This window comes from Oculina patagonica, chromosome 8 (genome assembly GCF_052425735.1).
Source record: "Oculina patagonica isolate OP01 chromosome 8, crgOcupat, whole genome shotgun sequence".
Classification (NCBI taxonomy): Eukaryota; Metazoa; Cnidaria; class Anthozoa; order Scleractinia; family Oculinidae; genus Oculina; species Oculina patagonica.
Genome location: NC_135765.1, coordinates 31,515,641 through 31,531,320, shown reverse-complemented (window position 1 = coordinate 31,531,320; position 15,680 = coordinate 31,515,641). Strand labels below are relative to the sequence as shown.

Genomic DNA, 15,680 nt, shown 5'->3' with positions numbered 1-15,680 from the left:
GTTCCCTCCCCTCCCCACCTCACTCACAGCCACTACGCCATTTTCAATAACAAATACAAAAACATGGTTGACAAAATTAAACTTATTAAGAGGTAACGTTTGTCAAGAACCGTTAGCCCCTTTCCCTGCCTTCTCCTTGACGCCATCTTGGTTTTTGCGAGGAATGAAACAAGCGTTTTGTTCAATCACTGTACTTTTCTTCTGCACTTCACTGCGTTAAACTAAAACACGACCACTCACCTTAATTCGTCTCCAGTCTTCTCGCCTCTAAGCTCCTTTAGCCTCGTCATGGCGAACTCTTCTTTCCTCGAAGAAGGCGCATGGGCAGATGACAGGTACTCCTTTAGCTTGGCGCGGGTAAGGAACGCGTTTTTACGCGCCAGACGCTCAGTTATTCCCTGAGGGGGAGGTAGAAAGTCAAGAGGTCAATGAATTGTTAAGACGTAAAGAAATTGAAAACGAAATTTTAGGAATTAAAACAATCCATTTGTCATATCCTCACCTGCACAGAGAAGTCTGCATCGACTGGGCTTGACACCTTAATGTTCACCAGTTCTCCCACCACATTCACTCGCTCAGTCATAGACCGCGTAGGTTTGAAGGCCGTTTCCAAGGGACTGGCACTAGACACATTACCCACTAGGCGTTGCGCCGTTGGTGTGTTACGAGCACGTGCAAAGAACATGTCTTGACAACAGATACGGAAAGCCTGAGGATTTAAAGGAAACGAATTTAACGAAAAAAATCGTTCAGTGAAGTGATAGCAAGACGTATCAAAAGAGGGCCACACGGACAAGGAATTGACTGAAAATAAACATTAAATGACAGCCACATTATCAAGGCAATTGATCGCACTGGAAAGCTAAACAAGCTTCAGTAACCCAGTATGTTACGAGATAAAAAGAGCGGAGACAACTTTGTAATATAATAGACTTGATTGAAGGCGCTCATATAACTTCAAATAAAATATAACCTAAACAGTAGTCATCTTTGAGAGCTTGGATAAAAAAACACAGTTTTAGAAAGAAACTCCAATAGAGACCTTTACTTTTGAAAGGGTGCCGTTATTTTCCCCTTAGTTTTTGGATGACTAAGCATTTTAATGAAATGAAAGATCCCACACTGGAGAGATACCATATGAAATCAGTATTAAAAACGTGTCCCCAGTCCTCTTCTCGTTGTTGAAAAGGCTAGGTTACCTTGTAGAATTCTCTGAGGAAGAGTGGGTTCTGATCATCAACAAGGTCATCGATCTTGATGTGGGACAGGCAATGCATGATCACCACCAAGAAGTCGCCAACAGATTCCATCCGTTCCTGACGCACAAACAGCACCCGCCGCGCATGCTCGTAGAAGAATGAATTCCGGAAGGCGTTCCTCTCGTAGTTGTTTGGCGGCAAGTTGGAAGCCAGTAGTAACGTCACTTCCGGTGAGTCCATGGCCTTTTGTAGCATCTGTGTGATAAACACACCAAAGCGATACACCACAAAGTTAGCAGGGCTGAGTTCGTTGATATCCACGGGAACCAAATCGCCCCTACACAACCACTGAGCGTCCTTGATGTCAATATACGGACGGCCTCCTTTAGCCCCAGCTACCCCTCCCTCACCGATGTTATTTTTCAGCATGTTTTCGATTTCATTGACGCTGTCAAAGATTGGCGAGCCCATCAGCATTGAGACCCAGTCTTGCTCTGAAACGCCCGCAGGCAGTCCAGCGGTGATAACAGGTCGGGTATCTGCAGATGACGTGAGTAACGTTTCAGTGGCAGTGAGTTCTTCTGAAAAAAGAAAAAAAAAAAAAAATCACGATAAATAAAAACCGTATGGTTTTAGTGAATATACAACAGCCAGTTCAACCTTTAAAAGTCACTTAACTGTAAGCATTCATAATTACACTGAATTGTATTGAACCAGTGGAGAGTTGACAAGAGTATAGCTAAGTTGACAACCTTAAAATTAGTTTTAGCCAAGTAACAGTTACAGTGCAGACGGCCTATTAACTTATGCAGTATTATGTTATTAAGATGAAACAACAACCACCATTTCATTCTGCCAGAAACAGAAATTACATAAATAACAGCAAAAAAATATCTAAGTCAGGTCAAAAAAAATACTCAGAATAGTAAAAACTAATTAAACGAGCTGAGTAGTTACAAAAATTTAGTTACTCTTTTGCACTCTTAGCCTTCTAGTCTTTACACCGAGGTCTGTTAACGTTCCACAATACTGTCACAACAGTTGTAAACAATTTATTAAGTAATATATCGAACATCCGAGAGACAGTGTTTCAGTCAGGATATCCAGACACCAACACGCAGCGAAGTATTTTTGACTGAAATTCTCCGTAGGTGTTTGGATAGCCGATGAGGACACTGTCTCAAGTGCTCGAGATATATATTTTCTCAATCGTAAACAAAAACTTCGGAGTAAACAGAAAAAAAAATCCGCTAAAAAATCATATTTGCGAATTAAGACTGGATATCCAAACCTTCCAAGGTTATGACTTTCTCTTGTTCTAACTTGATAATTATTAAAGAGTTTGAGACTGGTCATATACCTGTTGTCTTTGGTCGTGTTTCCGAAGGTGCCAAGGGCGTGGCAGGGGTGCTTGCCATCAATCGCTCTGCTCCTTGCCTCTGTAACGCGGTCATTTCTTCTCTTTCTTTCTGTTCCGCAGCCTCTGTTTCAACCTTTGCAGCCGCTTTGATCTTCTGCATCTCCGCATCTTTCTTCTTCTTTCGTCTGGCTTCAAGTTTCTCCCGCAGTGCAGCTTTTGTTCTTTCTTGTTCTTTGCGCAGATTTTCTTCAAATTTGGCCATGTTTTCCTGGTGTTCTCGCATCAGTTTCTAAACAGGAAAAATGCAATTGAAATTTAACTAAACCCGTCTACAGCCATTCCTGTCCCCAACTATTGGCTAGATTTCAAACTCCCTTTGTTTAAATCCAGCTAATAAAATCATGTGTCGTTAGAGCCACCTGTTCCTCGTTCACAGGCCCTGCTGGCTAAGAGGGACAGGCGGCTCTGGGGACGAGAATGATCTGCAGCTTGAAAAGTTTGTTTCTTATAAAACACCTGGACCTCCCACCCAGGGGGGGGGGGGTACTCGGGATTATGTTACGGGGATGATCGAATGGGGGCTCAGACCCCATCCCTAGGGCTTCCAACATACCCAAATCCCTAGATCAAATATTGACCCCTCAAAAATCAACAGCAAAACACGTTTGTTTGTACTTTATTCGCAGAACTACGCAGCCAAGGCACTACCACAAATCTTCAGATTGTTTTGAATACCCAAAAACACCCCTTCTCAAAACACTTGAAATCACTTCAAACCCGAGTACCTCCCCCCCCCCCCCCGGGACATCCCAGCCCTTGACAGAAACATTTGACGAACCTCTTTCTCCTCCTCCGTCATTCCTCTCTGAGCCATGGCAAGCTGCTTAGCAGCCTCGCTTTCCTGTGCCGTCTTAGCTCTCTTGGCAGCTCGCTCAGCCTCTCGCTCCGCTAGACGCAGTTCCTCTCGTTCTCTTTCTTTCTCCAGCTCAGCTTCAAGGCGCCTGGAAGATTATATAACGACCACAAAATTACTTTCTACTTAAAAAGGCTATTTGAAAAGAGCCATAAGATGAGAGCCTATTATACAACCCATTTACGCCAAAGCTAAACCACGTTTAAAAGTTGCTTAAAACAACAAAAAAAAACAACTCCATTTTCCAACCATACAACCCTTGATGTTCGTCGACTTCAAATTTATCACAATAACACAAATAAGAGTTTACTTGAATCCCATGTAAAATGCAGTCTCAGTTTTCTGTTGCTGATTTTCATTTGTTGTTAAACGTGTTTTAACTTGACATGTTTTGCTGGTGTGAATGAGTTATTAGTTACACTTAGGGTTTGATTTCGACAAATTCCAGATAATTTATGCTAAGATTCTCTTTTTTAACAAAAAAGCAGAACAAATTGTTCTTACTTGACTTCCTCATCCATCTTTTTCTTCTGCTCTTCACTCTGCTGTTGTCTTTGTTCCTTTATCTTGTTGATTTTCTCCGCCATTTCAAACATGGTCTGTTCGCGATATTCTTTAGCCGCCTGCGAGGCACGTTCAGCTTGCTCGGTGTAGTTTTTGATCAGTTCCTAACACACAGTAAAAAGAATTTCCCTGTTATGCAAGTTCAACAATTTAACCAGACTTTAAACTCTTACTTTCCCAGCGTAAAATTCCTTCGTCGATTTTCGGAGGTTCAACTTTCAAGTGAGTAGACGAAAAAACCCTAGTCTTCTCCGCAGCCATTGTTTGGGCCCGTCACGCAATGCTCCTAGGAGTGTTGCGTGACGTCCCAAATAACAACTGCGAAGGAAACTAAAACTAAGAACCCTAGTGTGTGACCAATCAAATAAAAGCTATCGATTTGTACTTTCGTACGGTACTATTTGTTTTTCAGAATGTTGCAAATAAAAATTTGACAAAATAGTACGTTCTGGTTCAAAGCAGGAAATATTATGAATCCATTTTATTCGTATTTCATTATGCGACACGAATTTTGTCATGGTTGCCACAGACATCAGTTTTCAAAATTCCCTGACTTTTCCCTGATAAAAAACAAACTTCCCTGACCAAATAAATACAAAATGTCAGATATAGTCGCGGCTTCCAGCCTCTGCTTCCAAAAGAAAAACATTGCTGAGATCACATTTACCTGAAATGTTCCTTCCAGCCTTCAATGGTTTTAAATCAGATAGTGTTAAAATTTCAATTTTCCCTGACTTTTCTTCAAAGTGTCAATTTTCCCTGACTCAAAATAACATTCCCTGACTTTACCCTGACCGTCAAGAATTTATTTTTCCCTGGCCATTTCCTGGTCTGTGGCAACTCTGTTTTGTAACAACTTGAAGAAACAATAAAATACCTCTTCAGTTGACAGTTCATTCATTGTGCCCGCGAGCTCCTGCAGCTGTCTCTCTCTAAGTTCCAATCTGGCATGCGCATGTTTCACCTCAAGAGAAGGCAGAGCGTCCAACTCAGCCTGGGCAACTTTCTCTTGTGTTTCGGCGTCAAACTGTGCAAGTTGTTTCTGTCAACAGAATAGAAAAGCACGATTTTAGCATAAAATTTCTTAAGTGTAAAATGACAATGAAACATTCATTTAATAATGACCCTCGAGCTAGTTTAGAACCAACGAGAATTTCTAAGCACTGTGATAACTGTGGCACCAGTAGAAATCAAGTTGCAGGTTTAGCAAATTTGTTTTAATCATACCAAATTGTCAATGCGTAATCTTGTATGGATTCGCGGTAATCTTTTCGTGTTTTTTCAGTTTTCTTTTCATTTCCTTTATTTTTATATTTTACTGATCGAGGGACACGTTAGCAACTAACAAAATTACCTCAAATAATATTCCTTGGCCCGTTAATAGCAAAGTTAAACTTTGAATGAACACTTGAGAAACATGCTGTTAAAGATACTGCAAAATTTTCAGCTATCACATTGAAACCAAAATAAAGCTTAACTGAGTTTAAACGCAGAGCAGCAGAAATTCACTTCTAAGTTGGCACTGCTACGTGGTATATTGTTTAAATCTCCGTAATAACGTTCTTCTCCTCCATAGATAAAGGATTAACTTTAGAGTCCACAAGAAGATTTAAGATGTTATGACAAACCAAGTTTAAAGAAAAAGATCATGCTAACAAATCGTTCTTTTCACACTAGTGCATTATTACCTTTTGTTTCAACTTCAACTCTGCTTTCATCTGTGAAAGCTCAGCTGTGCTCATGGAGTTTGATTTTGCAATCAGGTCCATGAATTCCTGAAAGAGTGAGGGAGAGAAAAAAAAGAGAACAATCTTACTTTATTTAACTTTCTAGCGAACTCAACTATTCACAATTACTGTACCTCAAATTCGCAAGTAGCCAAATTCAAAGTAAAGCGCGATCTACTGTCCTGATCAGATATCCTAGGATATCAAGTCACTGACCTGATATGCCGCCATATTCACGGTTTTTTCACTTTGAAGTAAAGTAGTGTTACTTAGCCAACAAAACAGAACTTCGTCAATTAAAATTTAGCGCGTGTTTAGCGGTCGTAAAAAGAGAAATAACTTCTCGCTGGCCAAAACCCTAAACTTGAGCACGCTTGCCAATTGCGCGATGTTTGCCGACGAGTATTGAGACATTCAGACTGAAATTTTTTAAATGGAGTCGGAATTTCCAAATTTTTCGCTTAATTTTGATTTTGAATAATTTAGAGAATGAAACTCTAAACAAACGAGTGGAAACAAAAAAGGCAGAAGAGGAACTTGGTAAAAGTGTAAAGACCAAGTCAACACAATTTGCAGTACGTACCTTGCAAGCACGGCTTCAACAGCGCGATAAATATAACCGGATTTTTGGCTGAATTTGGGTACGGTAAATACCTGGGAATCGTACAATTTTTGGTACGCTTCGGCTGCATATCAGGCTCGTTTGGTCTCGCCATGGGTATTTTGGCTCGACTGCGTCTCGCCAAAATACGAACCATGGCTCGACCAAACTCGCCTGATATGCTACCGAAGCGTACCAAAAGGTACGATTAGGTATAAATATCAATCCACAAATACAAATTCAACAAAGTACAGTACAATTTGTTGAAAAAAATCTTTTGAAAGAGACGTAACCTTGAAGTAAGCTGCTTCGTTATAATCTCAGAGTTCTTTAAGTTCCAAGTTAGACTGATAGCCACCAGTAGCTCAACTGTACATTGAACTTTCTTACCTTCTCTTGCTCGGAAATGAGTTCTTCTCTTTCTGCCTGGCGAGTCTCAGCCATGTGAGCCCGCGCCTCAGCCTTGGCAGCGGCAATCTCTCTGCTGAACTGTTCTTCAAGTTGTACTCTCTCTTGTATATGCCTTTGTTGCAGCACTTGGTAAATCGTGTTCCCGGCTCGTTCACTGTCGAGGTTCTGTACCGCATCCACAAGTGCTGATTTCTGCGCGTCACGAATCTGCAGCAATTCAACGATTTCACATTACAAAATGCTTCGAAAGTTACATTAGCATTGACACTTAACACTTAAATAAAGTGATATTTTTTATTTTTTATTTATTTTATTATGTAGACATTTAGTTCCATTTTTAGGTCACTTTGGATCTACAAAAATCTCTTAACACACTGTGACCTAGCACCTTCACAAAAGGGTATGTGCCGCTGTGAAGGGTATGGTTTTCAAGCAGCTTTGTCTGGGATAGGGTATAGATATCAGAGAGTCTTGGCCTAGAATAGGGTATCATTTGTCAGGAAACTGATCAGTGTTTTGAAGAATTAAGTCAAGAATAGTAATAGAAACTCGGAAGAGAAAGAGGCTTTCCTAAACGTAAACAAAATCATCGCAGCAACGTTGTTGACAGATAGTTTCCATTAAAAACACTAAATAGTGATACAGTTCGAAAAACAGCAAGTCTGGGATAGGGTAGGAATTTTCGGTGTCTAGTCTGGTATAGAATTGCAAAATCAGCTGAACATGGTCTGGTATAGGGTAAGGCTTTCAGAGTCCCAACGGTAAACCTACACCCAAAAATATACAGAGTACCCCCGGGGGTATTGTCCCGATGTGCTGCCAAATTCTCATTCCTTAAGGTTACTATTGTTAGCGGCTACTAATTTTAGCGATTTTAGCGAGTTGGGCAAAAATCGCTAAATTTAGTGCTCGCTAAAATTTGTCTCAGTCAAATTTAATACTCGTTATATTTAAGTACCCCCCCCCCCCCCACCCCAGTGGGAAACAAAATTAAGCGTAGTTGACCTGAAAAAATACTTTTAAAAAAAGACGCCCATAGCTTTGTTCTTTTTAGCAATGCAAATGTTCATTCCATTTCAAGTGAGTTTGTTCTTTTACTGAACATTTATTTCCATCTTAGCTATGTATTGATTAAAAACTGGTTTACACAATATCACTAACGTTTTAAATTTTTAGGAAAATCGCTAAATAAAATAGTCGTTAAATCTTGCTTTGAAAAAATCGCTAAAATTAGCTAACCTTAAGGGACTAACATTGCAACAAATGTATGGTAATCAATAAGGAGAATTAATCTTTGAATCTCGAGAATTGAAGGGTTGCTCACCTTGTCCTCTTGAACTTTCTGTCTTTCGTTCTGTTGGTTCAAAAGTTCTTTCGACATCTCAGCCTTGTGTTTTTGTTCTAATGCGGCAGCCTTGCGCCTCTTTCGCTCAGCGATCTTGTCACTCAGTGAGTTCAACTGCCTCTGTTTTTCCACATCCATGCTGCGTGACAGAATCTCCAACTCCTGTTTGTGTTGTTCCAGTAACATGTCGGCTTGATCTTGTGACAGGTCTTTACGTTTTTTTGCCATCTCTTTCTGAAACGTCTCCTGCTTTGCTGCGATTAACTAAAAGAGAAAAACAGGTTTAAATGGCGCTAATCTCAGATGGATGTAGTAGCTACCATCTTTGCAAATTCATAATTCTAATTTTTCTTACAGGATTTTTCTGTATATCAATTGTAAATTTCTTTCAGAATTTTGTTATTTATTATTTGTTTATATTTCGCTTTTATATTCATTTTAGATAATTCTAGTTATGTGTCCCATTAATAGTAGTGGGGATTCGCCACTGCTCGATGTAACTGACACAGCAATATAGTCTTTAATATTATTAAGGCTAACAGTAAGCCTCTCCCTCTCGAAAACCTCTATTTTCATTCGCCCGTTGTAATTTGTACTTCTATTGTTTTATAGGGCTTGAGGCATTGCTGTAACCTGTTATTGTTTTAAGGACCAATGACATGTCTCGTTCCGCGAGGTAGTGGGCGACCCAAGACTAAGAGTGGAGGGGACGGAAAGCGATTGGATGGAAAGAGTTTAGGAGGGGGGAGGGGGAGGGGGGTTGATGGATGCATTACCAACCTTCAGTTTCTGCTCTTCAATCTGATCAGCAACTTGCTCCCCTGCAGCATGTTCTTCAACTTTTAGGTCCTGTTCCATGTTAATCATCTCCTCAACCTGTTTCACCTCTAGCGCGGCTTGTTCTTCGATCTGTTTCTCAGCAAGCTTCTCCAGCTCTGAATTTAGTTCACCTGCTATCTGAGCCTCGGCTGCCTCTAGCACTTGTACAGCGGCTTGATCACCTGATAATTCAGCCTGCAATACGCGAGGAAACAACAGCTCAGAGAATTATTGTTTTCTATTATATAAAGTTGCATACAAACGTTTCGTCTACAAGACGCATTCTGTGAAACATATTCGTGATGAGACCAAGGAATGAATGAATGAATGCACGAAAGAAAGCAATTAAAAAAAAATTAAATTTCAAATTTGCACATAGTGATTTTAACTTTTTTCCAGTATAAGTGTCCCAATTAATCTGCCAAAGACTATACCCATTAACACGTAAATACGATTTGACATTACTTTACAAAGAAAGAGAGAAAGAAAGAAAGAAAGAAAGAAAGAAAGGAAGGAAGGAAGGAAGAAAGAAAGAAAGGAAGGAAGGAAGGAAGGAAGGAAGGAAGGAAAAGAATCACTAAATCGACAAGAATCATTGTCGAAGCCCTGATCTTCACCCAAACGCTTTTGCTATCAAGAGAGAAAAAACTACACGGAAAATTTTGAACTCGACAATTATGTTACATTACCTGTTTCTTGCTCATTTCCTTGAGCTCTTTCTTCATTGCAGCCTCCTTGTTCATCTCTTCTTTTTGTCGTCTTCTGGCGGCCAGCTTAGCAGCCAAGACAGCTCTGCTGTGTCTTTGCAGGTCATTGTGGCGCTGCTTCATTTCTTCAGCTTCCTCCATGTACTTGGCTACCAATTGTTGTTGTTCCTCTTCTGACAGCTCAGTTCTCTTCAGCAGATTTTGTACAACCTTGCAAATAACGTAACATGCAAGTTAGACTGATTTATTTTTATTATACGAGTGTCGAAAAACCAAAACCAAAGTAATCACTCTGGCCAATCAAAAAGGACACAGAGAATCCCTGAGCATTTTTCACTTTCCCTGACGATTTTCTGACCTGTTGTTACCCAGAAAATCGTTTACTATCGACGTGATAACAACGAAATGAGTGTACATGTGTGCTAGTGTACACAGCGGTCAAACGCAAAAATCCAACGCTACTTCCGGTTTTTGCTGCCTCGGACTTTCCAAGAATTTGATAAGAAAAGTGGGCAAGACTTTTGTAGGAAAACGTTATAAAAATAGCACGGTGAAAGAAAATTATGAGCGAGGAAACTCAGTGGAGAAGGACTATCAAATTTTCTGTCATAAGCGGCGTATAAAGCTTAACGTTTCAACGCCTGCGTTAACTTTTGGCTGAAACCGAAAGGTTTCTGAAAATTAAGACGTTTATGTGAGGCAGTTTTGGCGGGAACACCGTCCACGTTTGACTGCTGTGCGGTGCTAGTTAGCCACTGAGTAAGCGAGTAGGGTCGTAGAGAGCGAGAGGGAGTGGGAGAGTGAGGCAGTGAGTGAGTTGGCGAGCGAGCAAACGCGGATTTGAGCGAGTTAGCTAGTTCAAACCTGTTTTCGTTTCTTTTCTTCCTGTTCAGCTTCCACTTCAGCTAACACAGCTATCAAAGCTCCTTCCTCTCTCAACACGTCAGCATTCTGACGCTTTTGTAGGGCATCCAGAATCTCCGCCTCCTCAGGGGACCCTGGTGTAACATAATTTAGCTCCTCTTTTAGCTCTTCCTCAGTCTTCCGCGATCGTTTGCGATCCTTTCGTTCTTTCATCTTTTCTTTCATGTTGATTCTTCTTGATGCAGCTCTGGAGTGAAGCTAAAGAACAAAGTACCATGATTACAGAATGTTATGTATTACTCTACTTTAACTGAAACATCAACAACCGTCCCTGCGCATTCCAAGATAAGTGTAGCCGTTTTATAAGGCCGTTTTTAGTCAAACTATACATTACGTAATAGCGTCAAAGCCTGATGCGCAGCCAGTATGAGACAATAAAAACTACAGTAAAAACGTTCACTACCTTAAAATATTTAAAACAGAATGAGCTTTCGGCTGTCGCTCTGCAGCCTTCGACGGATAAAAATGAAATGTGAAACAAATAGAAAGTATATTATAATTATATATATTATATTATAGAAAGGCGAAATAAAAAATAATAAGAAGAACAAAAGAGAAGTAAAAATGTGCTCATTAGGTGACTATTTTTTTTTAAAAGAATACAATACTGGTTTGGAATCGGCTTAGAATTATTGTCAGCATGCTTAGTCGCAGAGGTGTACCAAGCCTCCAAAATTTTTCTAATGAGAAAAGATCTACAGCTACACTTGATGGAGAGATGCGAGTTGCAGGCTAGTTTTGTCACGCCTCTTTTATACTAAGGAATTCTTGCCTAATTTTTTTAGAGTAAACATTAAAATACTAGTGGATTTATCAACAGGTTTCATTTATTTAGTGTATTCCTCTCACCTCTCGTACTTCTTCAAAAGCACCCTCGATCTCTTCAGGAGCAACTGACAAATTCATGGCTTTCACTCGAGCTTCCATCTCCTGATCAAAAGCTGCTCTCCTTCCAGACTCCATTTCTTCTCTCTCCCGTTCACTGTCCTCTTCGTACGCCAGCGCCAGCTCCGCTAGCAGTTTCTCCTGTTGCTGAGCCAGTAGAATCAGATCTCTCTCCAGTTCATCGTCATCTGGGAGATCAAGATCAATGACGTCACTAACTCCTGCTATGCGGGCCTCTTCCTTGTGGCGGCTGTGAAATAGAAAGAGAGACACATGAAGCTTAAAGCTAAAGGCGAACGTTCATTGGTTCGTTTCAATGTGAACACTGTGTTGTACAAGGTGGTTCTAACTTTTAGTCTGGGGATGAAACACTAGTGTGTGACCATTCAAATGAAAGCTATTGAGCAGTACTTTCATGTGGTACTGTTTATTATGCTGTGCAAGGTGGTTCTAACTTTAAGTCTGTGGATGAAACCCTAGTGTGTGACCATTCAACTGAAAGCTATTGAGCAGTACTTTCATGTGGTACTATTCTCAGCGGTCTCACCTCGCACGTATAAAAGGAAGAGTAAACAAAGGAATGATGCCATTCTCTCGAAGCTGCTCAGCAGTTCAGATTTAGCATGTTGTCTGTTCTCTTTTGTTTCCTTTACACCTATCCTTTGACGCGGTCTCGTCTCTGTTGATTTTTCCCACCCTACCCTCCCAAGTTTTCTTTTAGGTTTGAATCATTCAACAGATCGGGACTGTTTGTGCCCATACTCAACAATAGGTGTGAGGGAGACAGGTGAGAATAGAAACTGTTTATTATGCTGTGTAAGGAAGTTTTAACTTTTCATTGTGTGGCAGAAACCTAATGTAAGATGTGAAGATGTAGATGGTTTGTTGTTAAAAGACATACTTGTATAGTTCTTTCTTGCGTTTTAATCTCTCTTCCTTCAGAAGTTTTCTGACATCTCGTAGCTTCTTCTGTTTTTGTTGTTCAATGTCGTCTTGAACCTGTGCCATTTTTTGTGAGTATTCCTGCATCAGTGCTTCCTTCTCTTCTTCACTTTCAGCTCGTCGTAGCCTTTCCCTTAGCTCTTCCTGCGTTAGTACAGAACAAACAAAAATTAAGGCTTTAATCCAAATTTAATCCACCCGTAAACATCAGTTTTAACATCACATAACGTAACCACGCCCTATTAAAGGTGCTAGGTCACAGCAATTTTTTCGGAAATTTATTTATTTTTGTTAAATAAGAGCTCTAAACTGCAAATTGGCAAAGCAAAAGTTTTTTATTTCATGCAAATTGGGTTAACCTTAAAAAGTCGGGCCGACGTTTTTAAGTTCACACGAACGCAACCCGTTTATTTATAAATCTTCTCGAATTTTACCCATTCGTGTCCTTTTTTGGCCTCTGTTTCGTTTCAGTTCTTCTACAGTTTTAAGCCGTTATTGTGATATTTCAGTTAATTCTATGATCAGGTAGTCAGTGCCGAAATTGCCTAGAATTGAGTGACATAGACCCCTTAAATTTTTGCTACTGTAATTTTTTGCATGTAACAATTGTCTCAAGTAACGTGTTATTTTTTGTCCTCTGCTGTTATTCAATGCTAACTATTGATAAATCCACCACAAAGTTACCTGTAAGTCAGCCAAAGCTTTGCCTTTCTTCTCTTCATAAGCAGTTATAACCTCAGAGATGATTTTAATCTCGTTCGAGCGGAGTTCATTTTCTAACTGCGCGCATTCCAACGTGTGTTTTTCCATCAAGTTCTTTGTTATTTCTTTCCTTTTTTCCTCTGTCAGGCCACCTGATGCCGCGATTTCAGCGATGTTCACAGCCTCGGAGCTGTATTTCTCTCCCATTTGTCCTACTTCCACCTTGGATAGGATTTCTGCCGTGGAGAAGACAGTGCTTGAATGCGGCTGTAGGCCTGGGGCGAGCGTGACGGCAGCCGCCTTTTGAGTTCGTTCAGATGTGACACTTGTTTGGTTCATAAACACGGCTGGAGCTAAAATAAATGCACGTACATAAATAAATAAAACAAATAATAAACAAACAAATGAAGAAATGAAAAAAGAAGGAAGAAACTGTGAAGAAAGAGATGAATAACAAGGTGAATATGAAATCAGGACATAAAAATTGAGCTACACAAGTTGCCTTTAAAATAAATTATTGTGAAAAACAAATACAAACTATATAACTTAAGCCTGGTTTCCATATGATTGCAGACGATCGCAAAGGATCGCAGACGATCGCAGAATTGTAGGTTCTGCGATCTGCGATCATATGGAAACACACTTTTGCGATCGTTTGCGATCGTCTGCGATCGATCGCACACGTCGCAGACGATCGCAGAAAATAGAACCAGTTCTATTCCCTGCGTCGTCTGCGTCGTGTGCGTCGCCTGCGTCGCCTGCGATCGTTGCGATCATATGGAAACACAATTGCGATCGACTGCGATCAATTGCGATCGAAATTTATCCCATAATATTGATAATCGATCCCATCATTCAACACTTCTGCGATCGTCTGCGATCTTTTGCGATCATATGGAAACAGTTCGCTCTTCAATCTTTGCGATCACACGGTTCAGTAAATTTCTGTGATTTTGCGATCGTCTGCGATCCACTGCGATCGTCTACGATCATATGGAAACCAGGCTTTAGTGACAGTGACAAACGCCACTTGAAGAAAAGAACATCGAGTTCTTATTTGACATGTATTCATTTTAACACATTTGAACTCCCAAGAGAACGGCACTCATTCAACGTTCGGTGTGAGGATCATTAGAGAGATTAAGCATGACGTTTAGTTTTCCCGCGAACGACAAAAAATCAACTTCTGCCGTTTACCGTTTGTACGCGGAAATGAGTAGTTTTGTGTTTGTCGAGAATGTGGGATTTTCCCCCCTATTTTTTATGAGGGATTAATTTCAGAATTCGATAAAAAGATAACTTAATGGAAGGCAAGGTCGCGTTTGCCGTTTGCCAGATAACGTCAAGCTTTATCTCTACATTAACTGACTTGTATACATACCAACACTAGTGACTCTATCACCAGCAGCACCGGGGCTGATGACGTCAAACTTAGCACCGCCACCGATAACAGAATACCCGCCCCCAACAACTTGACCAGCGGAGTTCATCAATACAGGCATGCCTTCCTCTAGCAGGCGGATAAGGCGTTGAAGAAGAGGCAACAGCTCTCGATTGGCTTCTGGTAGAGGTAGATCATCACCGTATATACCAAGCAGTGCGACTTCGTATTCACCAGCAACAATGGCACCTCCCGTCAACACGAGCTAGGATACGAGAACAGCGCAAAATAAGAAACAGTTAACTACGCTATAAATTACTCAGAGATTGCTGAACAAACCAGCAGGCCCGGATGTGGGATTAATGACAACTTTGAATTAAGTGTTTGAGTTATCAATAGGCGTCGTCTATTGAAACTCAGGTCTGAAATTGTTTCTGAAAGTAGTCTTTAAATATGGGACTGTGTCACGGATTTAAGGATCCATAGAAGTAATTTCTTTGCAAACATTTACTTTCAGAGTATTTATTTTGCAAAACGTAAAATATTAACTCAGTCGTGACACCGGCTTCCATCTATTGCTTTTTTGATTAATAGTTATGGTGTCAAGTTTGAAAAACACTGCTCTAATATTTTAAGAGATATTCTTGATTCAGTGCTTTATCTTTTCGTTATCTCTAAAACGAAATAAGATATTTCAAAAGAAAAACGCCATTCTTTTTTTACTTTGAAAAGCCTTTAATCGACTACTAATATAACTTCATAGGCACTTAAACTTTGCTATCAGTGCTTGAGGTCGTTTAAACGTCTGCCAATTCGTTCGATCTTCAGCGCACTTCTCTCAACCGCACTACCATTACTAAAATTTACAGTCTCAACGAAATAACCTAATGTTCATTTTATCAGGCATAACGCCATCGCTGCTTTTCAAAGAAATAATGAAATGTCACATTAATGCTACTGAAAAAGCCATCCAATTAATTTTCTTATATCTTAGAAGACTCTCGTCCAGTGATACAAGTTTGCTTTTTACTGACAGCAGATGATTTACCTTGGCTTCTAAAGCAGAAATCTCAGCTTTGTTCCTGACGTATTCTAGACCCGAGTGCTCCTCGTCCAACTGTTCCGTGCGGCTCTGGAGCTGATCTTGTAACTCGCCACGTAACCTGGCCTTGGCTTGCTGGAAGCGATCAGTGACGGCAG

The 15,680-nt window shown here is 40.3% G+C and overlaps 1 protein-coding gene across 1 annotated transcript in view; it reads right to left on the bottom strand.

Annotated features, from left to right (window-relative positions):
- Positions 1 to 15,680, bottom strand: part of LOC144664295 (uncharacterized) — a 77,158-nt gene that overhangs the window by 862 nt on the left and 60,616 nt on the right. Inside the window, 18 exon segments of the mRNA XM_078525398.1 lie at positions 241 to 398; positions 503 to 709; positions 1,200 to 1,780; positions 2,560 to 2,848; positions 3,398 to 3,560; positions 3,977 to 4,140; positions 4,914 to 5,078; positions 5,725 to 5,811; positions 6,755 to 6,982; positions 8,100 to 8,384; positions 8,901 to 9,134; positions 9,629 to 9,856; positions 10,511 to 10,768; positions 11,420 to 11,705; positions 12,357 to 12,541; positions 13,082 to 13,452; positions 14,481 to 14,745; positions 15,529 to 15,676. Coding sequence (XP_078381524.1) covers positions 241 to 398; positions 503 to 709; positions 1,200 to 1,780; positions 2,560 to 2,848; positions 3,398 to 3,560; positions 3,977 to 4,140; positions 4,914 to 5,078; positions 5,725 to 5,811; positions 6,755 to 6,982; positions 8,100 to 8,384; positions 8,901 to 9,134; positions 9,629 to 9,856; positions 10,511 to 10,768; positions 11,420 to 11,705; positions 12,357 to 12,541; positions 13,082 to 13,452; positions 14,481 to 14,745; positions 15,529 to 15,676 — 4,302 coding nt within the window.